The sequence below is a fragment of the Haliotis asinina genome, chromosome 14 (genome assembly GCF_037392515.1).
Source record: "Haliotis asinina isolate JCU_RB_2024 chromosome 14, JCU_Hal_asi_v2, whole genome shotgun sequence".
NCBI classification, from domain to species: Eukaryota; Metazoa; Mollusca; class Gastropoda; order Lepetellida; family Haliotidae; genus Haliotis; species Haliotis asinina.
In genome coordinates, this window is record NC_090293.1 from 2,964,020 (window position 1) to 2,978,518 (window position 14,499).

General features: G+C 37.8%; 1 protein-coding gene across 1 annotated transcript in view; it reads left to right on the forward strand.

The window, feature by feature from the left end:
* The first annotated feature begins 230 nt into the window (after nucleotides 1-230).
* The window catches only part of LOC137262004 (excitatory amino acid transporter-like), a 28,488-nt gene continuing 14,219 nt past the window's right edge, over nucleotides 231-14,499 (forward strand). The window contains exons 1-2 of the mRNA XM_067799805.1: nucleotides 231-309; nucleotides 4,663-5,007. Coding sequence (XP_067655906.1) covers nucleotides 231-309; nucleotides 4,663-5,007 — 424 coding nt within the window. The remainder of the gene's footprint in view (nucleotides 310-4,662; nucleotides 5,008-14,499) is intronic.

The following is a 14,499-nucleotide window of genomic DNA, read 5'->3' on the forward strand; positions in this document are numbered from 1 at the left end:
CTACTGGATGAAGGTCACGGGTTGATTCCAGCGTTTTCAAGGAAATTTCGTGTCAACATTGCGGTATGTGGCCGAGCATTATCACGCTGGAACTGTAGACCTGGGCCATGAGCCGCCATGAAAGGAATGAGTTCAGGGATGAGCACCTGGTCGCGGTAAGCAGCAGATGTGAGGTTTTACGGATGACCAGAAGTCGGGAACGGTTGTTCCCATAGAAAGCACCCCACACCATGCAACTTGCACCCCAGAATCTTGAGCCGTTCACGCCGTCGTCTCTAGACTCTATGCCTCCCGTCTGTGAGTCTGAGGGTAAACCTGGATTCAGCGCGAATGACTCGATTCCAGTCTCCCTGGGTCCGTCGGAGGTGACGTTGGGCCCACAGCAGACGTTGACGATGAAACAGCGTCAATATTGGCGCACGATACGGATGTCGAGAATGGAGACTGGCAGCACGCAACCCATTTCGAATGGTCTGTGAGGACAGTTGATCTCTAAACATCTCAGCCCTGGTTCGTGTAGCATGCAGAAATATCACGTAGGTGACGTAGGACGATTTGACGGTCTTCTGCTCGTGACGTTACACGTGGACGATCCGACCTTGCGCGATCAGAAGAGGTGCCAGTTTGTTGTCAGACACAGTACGACGGCTCCATCCCATTGCTCTTGCGACGTCAATAACTGATCTTTTCGGTTGCAACATGCCAACGGCACGTTCACATTTGACAATCGTGGCATTTAAAGTACCGTTAGAGCTGTGGTTTAAACGTATTTTTTCAATTCTTGAGGCCAATACAAACACGTGCAAATAAAGAAAACTTCGATGCGGAGATCACGTGATCGACTGCACGCACAAAACCTGATTTGGTACTAATGTCATTTGCACGACGAATGGATGGGTTTGAGTGGGTTTTGCTAAGTAAACGTTTTTCTAGAGTCGAATCCCATTTCGGATACGAAGATGTATCATCAGAGAAAAATTATTTATTACTTTTAAAAATGACTTTTTGTGAAGGTTTTTGTTTGACTCAGTACATATATAACACTAAGAGTGAAACGTAAAACGTTTGTGACAAACGGACACCTGGTCAATCAATACACATTATTGTTTTGCCCACAAAACGACATAAACGAATTCAATGAACAAATGTGTGCATGTGCATTTCATGAATATTCCAATCATTGTTATTAATATTGTCAGTTTTATTTATAAGATTTAATTAAATCACTGATAGCCTATTCGTATGGAATTACAAAATTGAGTTACATCTAAGTGCATGTTGTTGGAATTACGCAGACGTTTCTTGTATCAACACCAGTGTCAAGGTTACAGTATGGTTTAGTATGTCAAATGTGTGCATTGCTCACGTACATATTTTTCAAATAAACAAAAACTTCCAAAGGTTAAAATATGCATAATCAGTATCAAAGTACGAGGGGGTCCCAAAAGTATCCGGCCTCCCAAACTAATATGCTATCTATATGATAATTGTTGTGGCTATTTTTCAACACAATCCCTCTTCACTTCAAAGCACTTGTCCATCGTTTCTCTAGCATATCTAACCCGTATAATCAAACATTATCTGTCACCAGGATCTAGAACGCCTCCAAAGTAGTGATTACTTCTTCATCCGTTTGAAATTTGCTGCCCCGACAGAACAAGAAGAAGTCAGATGGATCTGCAGAATAGGTTGGGTGAGAGAGGGTCTTGCAGCCACAGTCCTGTGCAGTACATACACACACACACACACACACACACACACACACACACACACACACACACACACACACACACACACACACACACACACACACACACACACACACACACACACACGCACACACACACACAAATAAAGATACTTCGTAACAGCCCTGCAGATAGGGCGATTGTTTTTATTCTGTTTCAACCGACCTTCATCTCAGATTTCTAAGTTTTAGCCTCGTTCACATGACAGAAATTTGCACATGTGTATATTTACTCAGGTGTGCAAATGCAAATTTGCTAAGTGTTCACATGGAGTATTAATAAACCATGGTCAAATGTGTAAAATGACATCATTTGTCAGCTGTACATGAAGGAGAACAGTCAAGGAAAGACTACTTCTTTCAAGGCGAAAGCGTCGTTTTGTAATGAGTATATGTATGGAGCTGACCATTGGAATGTCACGAGAGAAATACCTGTGGAAGATGGACAGAAGTCAGCATTGGTGGGAAAGAATTGTGCTTGAAACGTTCGATGATGATCAATGGTTGAATAATTTCAGGATGACTTCATTCATTCCATGCTGGAAGATCGCATTAACCCAGACCCATACCCCGTTCGAAAGCCATTGTCTACACCGAAAAAAAACTGCCATTGCAATATATTGCTTGGCGTCAACCTGTGAATATCGGACACTAGGAAATCTATTTGGTGTTGCAAAATCAACGGCAACACTATGTGTTCACGATGTTTGCAGTGTCCTTGTGGAAGAACTCTTTGATAAAATTTGTGAAATTTCCAAAAGGTGAAGATCTGAGAGATGTTACTGAAGGATATGAAACATTATGGGGTTTCCCTAATTGTGCTGGATGTATTGACGGATGTCACATACCAATCAAGGCTCGTGAGGTCGCTCATGGCGACTATTTGAATCACAAAGGGTTTTATTCCATTCTGTTACGAGGTGTGTATGATTACAGATACATTCTGAGGGATATCAAGATCGGCTGGCCTGGTCGTGTGCACGACACACGTGTTTTCATTAACTCTGAAATATTTCACAACGAAGAGAACAACACGTTGTTTCCAAGACAACACAAGCAGATAACACTTCCGGATCGAGTTCCTTCCATGTCCATAGTTATCCTTGGAGATCCGGGTTATCCTCTGAAAAAATGGCTGCTGAAGCCATATTTAGGGTTAATCTCACAGCAGTACAAGCAATGTTTAACTACCGCCTGAGCAGGGCCAGAATGACAATCGAGAATACGTTTAGAAGATTAAAGGGGCGATGGAGGTGGATCCAGAAACGTCTTGAAGTAGATCTTGAGTTTGCACCTACAGTTGTAGCTTCCTGTGTTATATTGCACAACATTTGTGAGTTGCGTCAGGATGTTTACGAAGAACGTTAGGCAATTGATCGCGATGGCAGACAGGAAGACGACATCGGTCATAACGATGACGGTGATGTTGTTCATGCTGTGACGAAAAATGTTGAATACACACGTGAGCAAATACATCTATCCGTTCACATGACCCAAATACACACGTGAGCATTTTTGCACGTGTGTAAACATACATTTGCATGGAGTCTGACCCAGGAGTAAATTTACACATGAGCAATTTAGCACACCTGTACATCTGCGTTCACATGATAGGATATGCACACCTGAGCCAATCTGCACATGTGTAAAAAAAATACACATGTGAGTAAAACAGTACATATGAACAAGGCATAATTTATTAAGAGAAGATAGAAATTCTGCGTGATTTTGAGTCAGTCATAGGGTCGGATCGTTGCATTGTGTCTTTTCTTAATGTCGTGTTTCTTGCTACGGTTATATTCCCATGCTTACTCAACTGACGCTGAGACAATGCATGCAACGAACAGGCGAAAGGATGACTAAAAATTTAGAAAATACCATGAAGCGTGATATTTGACATTTTCTTGGTTTTGGAGACAAGGACTATTTGTTATTTTATTCTGAAATATATGAGAAAAGATGATGATGTGATGAAAAACAGACATTGATATCAAATGTTTAAACTGATCAATGATCATTACAATGCTAATTTTGAAGGTCAATACGAGTAATTATCTAATTTTTACATTTCATAACATTCACACGAAGAGTCAGGACGTCAGAGTGACGGTAGTCTACAATGGCCTTTGCTGCTCTAGAGTGAATACCTGCGTGGGTAAAACAAAGTGAGAATGATACCGTTATAAATAGAAAAATATAGAGAGAGATAAGTACTGGTTTACTTCTGTTTCACCACTTATTCACATTATTTTGTCATTCCGTGATCGTTGATGAAACTGGCATCTGTTTGTACGTTCCAATTGACACACGGTCACGGGAAATACTTATAGTGAATTTGAACCTCAAGCATTCATCTTTCACCCAAATGGAGAAGACTTACTTACTTCAACAATTTTTCATTCCTCACACCGTATCGTACAAACCTGACGGCACGTTAAAACCAAACCCACTCACTATCCTACCATATGCATTTACGGAGCTTATATGCTGTGTGTCACAAGACTCACATATGGAACCTCATGAAGGTACTGACCCAATTAGGCTAGTGTACATGCACAGGGCATTCTCGTTATTAACAGCCCGACATTGTGATTACTTGACATACATGCCACTGAATAGTCTGTTGAAACTAAATATCTTCAGGCTGTATCAAATGTGTTCTTCGATTCTATTACCAAAGAGCGGCCGTTCCATGTACCTTGACGTATGCAACAGGTGTTGATAATAAGGTGTCGGTGTTCATTGGTAGAGTTGTGTGTAAAACTTAAGTCAGAAAATTTAGTTTTATGTAGCTTTTATCGATACTGGAGTAGCATCACTGAGTGGGGCACGGAAGTGGACTTTTCACGTTTTGGGGTACCTGTTCATCGAGGCGATACTCTCTGACGTTTACGTTTGATGTTTATCTCATGTAGCTGCTTTCAAAATAGCAAAGTCTGTCGGAGCAACCAATTATTTATTTGTGGAGGCCTGTTGTAACCGAGTCCAAGTGAGGTGTGGGAAATCAAAAGGAGACACTGTTGGCCAGCTGTGTCGCCTTGTGGTTCAAGTCTCTGATCAAGGGTACAGTTCACATGCAGACATGTCAGAATCTGAAGGGCACCTGTTGGCAAAGCGGAGTACCAAGATATCCTGTATCAAGGCCAATCTCAAGGCTCATCTGTTGATGGTCTTTATCCTCATTGGTGTCATTGCTGGATTCGGTCTGGGAAGTGGAGTACGAGTTCTGAAGCCCTCTGAAGATGCCCTGATGTGGATGGGTAGGTTGGAATAAGTGTTAGGCAAGACTGCCACAATATGGTAGGCCATGAAACCATACATGTCTCGATACATTGGTCACGTCAGATGTGTAGTTTTCAGTACTGTTTCATACTCAGTGATAAGAGGGAAGGTTATGTCACTACAGCGCTATGCCTCGCAAATTGAAACTGGTATCATTGAGAGCAGAATGCAACAGAATTACACTGGCTGATTAATTATTACTAAGGATTACTGACATTTGGTCTGCTGGAATAACTTCAACTGAAGGAGTAACAAAGCGAGTAGTTGATTTCAAACAGCTGATGTGTCACTAAGTTAGATAGAGCTGTGCCAGTGTTTTGCACTGTAATACTAGAAAATATCGCCAAATCAGACAAAGATAGTGTACATTGCCTTGACTGTACCTGAATTACTTGACTGACACCGACATCGTTTCATAGACATGTCTTTGATGTCCAATGTTTAAATGAACTTACATTAGCATTAACTGGTAAATATCACTGTGATGGGAAATCACAATCATGTCTTAAAGATTAATACACGAAAACTTTCGTCGTAACTTTCGTTCCATGTCATCATATTTTGCTCAATGTGTCACGTCACGTACGAAACACAAACATTGCGCGTCTCGCCCCACCTCTGCAGAAAATATTGCTGTTACAAATTATAAAACTGGTTCCATGTATAAACCTTGGATGACGAACGAAAGATGACGAACTTTCCACTCGACGAGTGTTTCATTTATCACGTTGATTTCAACATGACGAGAGTTAGCAATCTAACAGTAGGAGTAAGAGTGAAGATCCCCGGATGTGATGTCCAAGCTGGGTGCCTGTTAATAGTTCCGTGATTTGTCTGTTTGCAATACCTGTCCGGAATAGTCACACACACAGTCATACAACTTTGTTCCCAACCACATCAATTCGTGAAGGTCCCAGGGTAGAATAGGCCTTCACCAACCCATGCTTGCCATAAACGGCGACTGTGCCTGTCGTAAGAGGCGACTAATGGGATCGGGTGGTCAGGCTCGCTGACTTGGCTGACACAATCATGTCATCGGTTCCCAATTGCGCAGATCGATGCTCATGTTGTTGATCACTGGATTGTCTGGTCCAGGTTCGATTATATACAGACCGTCGCCATATAGCTGGAATAGTACTGAGTGCGGCGTAAAACTAAACTCACTCACCCCCAACCACATCATCCCCAAATGGAATTTTCCCTGTGTTTTACATATTTTATACTTTTATATATAACCAGTTTATAGCGAGTTGCTCAAGCCTGTTTTATCAGAAATGGGAACATTTTCAATCACAGCTGCAGAATCGTCACCATATAGCATATGTTGTATTGGGTATGTACAATCATTGGTTACAGAGTTAAAGAGCATGAATGAAGGAATGTATTTCTTTATTTCCTCCAGACTTCCTAGCCGAAGACTTACTGACTTACTCAGACTAAATGCATGATGTTAGTATGTGCATGAAAGTAAATTCCTAGTATCACAAGTGTCTACGTAAACATTTTATATATGTGCACATATGTAAACATATTACAGCGGTTGTTGCACAGCAGATGAACAGTAAGATGTGTTTCGTATACGATTAAAAACGTTAACACGGATATTCTAATGTAGATAAGCTATTTCACTGTACAAATACGATTTATGGCTATACTTTGTCAATAATAGTTTGCTCTCTCCAAAATACATTTCACCTTATCCTGGGAATGTGTAAATCAACCTAAATATTAGCATGTATTCCAAACCCATGAAAATACACTTCGGGAATGATACATTTCAAAAATGCTACGCAGGATAGGAACAGGTCTTACTAACCTATGAGGTAAGCGAAATGTTGCAAATCATCCAGAACGACGTATTATCGAGATCGTTGATGTTAACCCAAAATAGGAAGGGTCGTAAGACTGAACCCAGTTCGACACTAGCTTTAGAATATTTCAAAACTTCCCTTTACAAATACATAGTGTCTCCTCTGACTTGACTCTTCTTACCGTTGTAATAGCTCGACCTTTGTTTCTTAATTGTTCTGGTTCGTGAAGTAATCATGTCTCCCAAACAAACTTTGGATAAATCCCCAAATACAATACAATAATGTCATTGTATGTTTAGATTAACCGGATGGTGGTAGAGTGGCATGTACGAAGGCAGATTGGCATTAACGTAAGAGATGAAAACATTTAGAAAAGTGCTAAAAGACTGATATCTCCTGTAATTTTCACAGAATTTAACCAAGCTAATTTTGTCTGTGATTTTATATGAAGCTTAGTCATATTTCTTAAATAAGAGTGACAAAGCATCGCCCTTGAACTAGAGACCAATTCTTTCGGTGACACCTTTAGAAACAAAGTTGGAGGGTAATGATATCAGCAAGGGGTTTTAACAGTCTGTGAAAGTCTTGAAAAGGTTGTGTATATATATAAAGTGTATATATATAAAGTATATATATAAAGTGTATATATATAAAGTGTATATATATAAAGTGTATATATATAAAGTGTATATATATAAAGTATATATATATAAAGTATATATATAAAGTGTATATATATAAAGTGTATATATATAAAGTGTATATATATAAAGTGTATATATATAAAGTGTATATATATAAAGTGTATATATATAAAGTGTATATATATAAAGTATATATATATAAAGTGTATATATATAAAGTGTATATATATAAAGTGTATATATATAAAGTGTATATATAAAGTGTATATATATAAAGTGTATATATATAAAGTGTATATATATAAAGTGTATATATATAAAGTGTATATATATAAAGTGTATATATATAAAGTGTATATATATAAAGTGTATATATATAAAGTGTATATATATAAAGTGTATATATATAAAGTGTATATATATAAAGTGTATATATATAAAGTGTATATATATAAAGTGTATATATATAAAGTGTATATATATAAAGTGTATATATATAAAGTGTATATATATAAAGTGTATATATATAAAGTGTATATATATAAAGTGTATATATATAAAGTGTATATATATAAAGTGTATATATATAAAGTGTATATATATAAAGTGTATATATATAAAGTGTATATATATAAAGTGTATATATATAAAGTATATATATATAAAGTGTATATATATAAAGTGTATATATATAAAGTATATATATAAAGTGTATATATATAAAGTGTATATATATAAAGTGTATATATATAAAGTGTATATATATAAAGTGTATATATATAAAGTGTATATATAAAGTGTATATATATAAAGTGTATATATATAAAGTGTATATATATAAAGTGTATATATATAAAGTGTATATATATAAAGTGTATATATATAAAGTGTATATATATAAAGTGTATATATATAAAGTGTATATATATAAAGTGTATATATATAAAGTATATATATAAAGTGTATATATATAAAGTGTATATATATAAAGTGTATATATATAAAGTGTATATATATAAAGTGTATATATATAAAGTGTATATATATAAAGTGTATATATATAAAGTGTATATATATAAAGTGTATATATATAAAGTGTATATATATAAAGTATATATATATAAAGTGTATATATATAAAGTGTATATATATAAAGTATATATATAAAGTGTATATATATAAAGTGTATATATATAAAGTGTATATATATAAAGTGTATATATATAAAGTGTATATATATAAAGTATTCCGACTTCTATAACATTAATGTCATTGATAGTTTATCCGCAACTTTGATTGAAAAGAGGAAGCGACTGATACCATCATTGTTACAAACAGGAGTGAAATAATGATTTTGTGCATGCACCTTTTACCGTCAGTAAATTAGGATGGTTTATTTAGGTATATTCGTATTTTCCTATTCCTCTACACACTCGTTTCCGTGCAACTCTAGATCATATTCTTATGCCCCTAAACACACAAACATAAACACACACACACACACACACACACACACACACACACACACACACACACACACACACACACACACACACCTTGCAATTGTTAAAATATTTTCATACCCTTACACGCACCTTACAACTGTTGATACACTCTCATGCCTCTATATACTCACACCTTACAATTGTTGATATATTATCATGCCTCTATATACTCACACCTTACAATTGTTGATATATTCTCACGCCTCTATATACTCACACCTTACAATTGTTGATATATTCTCATGCCTCTATATACTCACACCTTACAATTGTTGATATATTATCATGCCTCTATATACTCACACCTTACAATTGTTGATATATTCTCACGCCTCTATATACTCACACCTTACAATTGTTGATATATTCTCATGCCTCTATATACTCACACCTTACAATTGTTGATATATTCTCATGCCTCTATATACTCACACCTTACAATTGTTGATATATTATCATGCCTCTATATACTCACACCTTACAATTGTTGATATATTCTCACGCCTCTATATACTCACACCTTACAATTGTTGATATATTCTCATGCCTCTATATACTCACACCTTACAATTGTTGATATATTCTCATGCCTCTATATACTCACACCTTACAATTGTTGATATATTCTCATGCCTCTATATACTCACACCTTACAATGTCCATGGATCTATATTAGCGCAACCTGGACCTTGTACCCTGCAACTTTCGACAGATGTAGAAGCTTCAAAAAGAGTATCACCAGACTGTGGGTATCTCTGGTACGTGAAGGGAAATCCCAAAAGAAAAACCGTTACTGATATACATTGTGAAAACATCACAAGAAGTTCTGTATTGTATCTCTGTGGTACAAGCTCGGTGGTCTTTTGGACGGTAACATAACAACGCATGGTGTGGATTTCATATCAACACGACTTTTCTGGATAGTATCCAAATGACCCCCTGAAGCTTCACTGGCCAATCAGGCCTGTGACAATGGAGGTTTATTAGCCTGTCTGGATTTTTACTAGTCGTGGGCTGGCAGACTATTTCGAACACTGTGTGGACTACTTGTCCGTTCGTCGGGCGAATCCCTGATCAAACAGGCACAAACATACAACACCACTGTCTGCGCTACACATGTTTGCATGTATAATGGGGTAAGTAAACACTGTCCGCCTCCCGGGGTCACGGATTAAGCGTAAGAAAAGTCATAAAGACATAGACAGGGCTGAGTAACAGACAGAAAGACAGACAGAAATGATGACAGCCACAGAGACAGAGCGGGATGTTACTGGGAGCACTGTAGAGACTACCAAGGAAAGCAGTGATGTTACTGGGAGCACTGTGGAGCTGACCGTGGATAGCAGTGATGTTACTGGGAACACTGTGGAGCCGACCGTGGATAGCAGTGATGTTACTGGGAACACTGTGGAGCTGACCGTGGATAGCAGTGACGTTAATTGGAACACTGTAGAGATGACCGTGGATAGCAGTGATGTTACTGGGAACACTGTGGAGCCGACCGTGGATAGCAGTGATGTTACTGGGAACACTGTGGAGCCGACCGTGGATAGCAGTGATGTTACTGGGAACACTGTGGAGCTGACCGTGGATAGCAGTGATGTTAATTGGAACACTGTAGAGATGACCGTGGATAGCAGTGATGTTACCGGGAGCAGTGTGGGCGCTAGCAAGGAATACAGTGATGTTATGGGAAAAGAAGGCGGTAATACAGTATCCTGTTTCAAGGCTAACCTCAAAGCTCATCTGTTGATGGTCTTTATCATGGCTGGTGTGATAGCTGGATTCAGTCTTGGATATGGAATACGATCGTTGGAGCCTTCAGATGACGCTTTGATGTGGATCGGTATGTTGCACTGACACACTAAGATTTAGTTATCAAAATACTATACTTGCTTAAATTTCACATAGAAACATATGTATCACGTTCCCTTGAACGGTGTGTCGATCATATCCAATAATGACCAACTAATGGCTAAAAAGACAAAAAGGACAATTCATGCTGAATTTATAAGACGGTTGGCTAAAATATCAAATGCTTTATTGCTTTATCAGACGATAAAGTACACGTTTTGCATTACGTCACACTGTAATGACGTCACTACGTTATTCACGTCAGCCCTTCGTTATCAAACGTACCCTTGTTAATGACGTCACGATGATATGCATGTCAGTTGTCACTGCCCCGGACAATTGCCTACAGTAAACTACTCCGAAGTGGCGGTTTACAGTTGCTTCAGTCACCTAACATCATTGGTATTTGACGGATATTAAGTCTCAGTTCGACCCACAATTATACAGCGATACGGCAACGTTCGCAATGTTTACATTCTCATAATGCATATGTGGGATGTCACGTGACTGTCAGTTTCAGCTCCATGCGCTGATGGAAACCGACCTTCGTAGTAGAAATGCGACGTTCATATTTCCACTTACGCTTTACGTTAATCACAAATGTAATTGAAATAATTTAGAGAAGATATTTAACTTTAACTGTTTATTTAACTGTTTATTCCTGATTATTTTCTCTGGTTACGTGCGCCTCAACGAAAAGGGACAAACACGTCAATAGAACACCACGTCAGTTTGCCCTGAACAAGGATTGTTAATTTAGGCCATCGACACCTTCGCCTTTTGTTTGTTTAAAGGTCACATACAACCAAAAAATCAAACATAATTAAAACACATTTATCACTTATTCACGACATATAATATACATTGCTGCTTTTAAAAATACAAATAAACAAAATTATAAGCGTACAATCGCGATTCAAAAGTGCAATATTTTGTACTTGGGCTTACTTCCCCCGAAACGAAGCCCTCTGGAGACCGAACCCAGTCATAGCGGGTGGCTATGCACTCAAGTGTAACGACGGCTTCCGATTGGCTGGTTCATTTGCTGATATGCTGAGGGTTCATTGTGTGTACAGAAAGATGATCTGTTTGATGGGCATTTTAGAAGTATAGCCAGTCACAAGAAAGTAAGATTCTTTATGGATAACAACTTCGTTTTGTGTACTTGATGCGTCGTTTAAGTATGGATTCATATACTGTTGTCAAACAAAATCATATACACTAAATGAAGTTGTTATCCATTAAGAATGTATATAGAGATGTTGGGTTTGGAATATACACATTCTCTGAATTTGCACTCGATCCAATCAAAAATCATGTCAGTAGAGATGGTAAACTACTGCGTGGCTGGAATCTGTCATTCATCCAAGTACAAAGCAGGACTTGAAACTGACAAGAGTTTGCACCAGTTTCCGTCAAATCCAGTCATCCGAAAAAAATGAATGTAGTTTGTTGGCAACCCACAGACATAAAAACATGTCATGTGTATCACACCTGCCTAATTACATAATGGGGCAGACACGGGACTCGGGTGCACGAGTCATAAATCAACTTATTTTCTTTACGTCGTATAGCCTGATAGGTGTTAAGTTCAAATTGCACGTGGTCAATGATTGAAGCTGTGTATTGCATGTTGTCTTTAGCAGACAGGCAGACAGACATATAGGTGTGAATAAACCAGACACTGAACTTTCTCTGTGACAGAGACTGCTTACCACAATCAACAAGTTTTTTTACGTAACGAGTAGATTATTTACTTGTTTGTGTACACAACCAAGATTAGACTCCTGCTCACGACCTCAGACGCTGGGCATGCATACTGTTTCAATCTCCGCGAACCTATTCACTGCGCATGCGTTATGGACGCAGCGCAGAACAGCTGTTAAAGCGAAACGTTTGAACTCCGATTTCGCGGGCTTTTTTTTTCATCGCGTTTTTTTCAACTTTATAGGTTGAGTTGGCATTTTTGATGATTTGTTTCGGTAAGTGCATACCGAAACGTACCAGAATCTGCAAAATTGTGTTTTACGTTGCATGTGACCTTTAATATAAGTTTATCGTCGTTAAGCATTAAATTTGGCATCTCAGAAAAAATACCCAAGCGTCCTGATGCTTTAACTATACTAGTTCAGGGCAAAAGAACTGATTGCTTTATTACACTATACATGGTGGTATTTCTTATCATCAACAAATGAATTTCCTGATCAAAAGAAATCTCACCGAGAGACGATCCTGCGATTCCGACTACATGGTTATTGAAAAATAGCTTTCAAATAGTCAACATACTAAATATACGCAAAAAGTGACTAAATTATGTACAGGTACAGCCCTCCATCAGTAATGCATGCAACGGCGGGGTGTTGACTGATGTTGAACATTAACAAACATCTGAGCCGCTGCTTACAAAATATCGTGAATTCCCAAGACACTGACTCCTGAATAGGCCACGTGGTGGGGTGCGCAAAGTCTTTCATGTATATGATCCAATGTTATCTGTGCATCATTACAATAATCACAAGAAACCAATAAGGTGGATCAGTTCAGGTTAGGCAGTTCACCGATTATAAACAATGGCTTTAACAGTATGTGCATGTTCGAGCTGGCAGACAGTGGATATTATTCTGTAGTTATTCTAGCAATGTAATGAGCTAATACACAATTACTTCCTTAATCAGATCATTGACATATTGACTACATGCACAGTGTGCTGTATTGTAAAGATGACACGCTATTTACGACCCTATCCCGACCTCCTTTAAGGCCGTTTCACAAAGACGTCGTATCCATGTCGTACCACGGCGTCCTAAATCCATGTCGTACATCGTGTACGAGGTACTTTGTTGCATAGCAACGCATACAGCAAGACCAATAGGCACCTGCGTATCTTGTTATTCCCAAAGTATTTCAAAACAGATTCACAGTTTCAGTAACAATGCATGTTTTAATTGAAAGTACAGGTTATCTTATCGTAATAATTGGATTCCCTCACTAAATTCCACTGAAAATTACAAGAAGACATGTATAAATCATTTCCATTAATATTATGATCAGTTTTACGTTTGAAAAAGGTTCGAATTCAATCGGTGTCCATTAACCTGTTCGTATAAAACTGCAATATTAGTCCCATTGTATTGAATATTGTACATGAGAGCAACTAAAGTACGCTGGCGTTATGACTACGTTTGATCTACTAACACTTGAGGAAAGGTTTAGTGTACTCTAAATGAGTCAACTTCTTTCGTAACTTTTATTCAATCAATCAAAAGCTTTCAAAGAATATAAGCAAGTACCATGTATCCACGTATGATGAGATATTGAACAAGGCTAAAGGTACATACTGAAATGGTTTTCATGAAAAAATATTTGGACCATACGCAAAATATACATCTTAGTACTGAAACGGTACACAGGATTTTGCGAGGACTCTTCCCTTGACTCTGGGATCGTTTGGACATAACAGACTGTAATATCGGAATGTATGTTTGTTTACATTTCACACAACAAAGTGTATGTTTTCTACACCCAATATGTTCCATTTGATTTTATCTAGACTGTTGGTATTGGTGGCAAAGACCAGATCATGTTAACATGTATGGAGAATTCTATGATGTATTTGGCGTAGCTGACTGAGGAATATTCGTGATGTAATAGGCGTC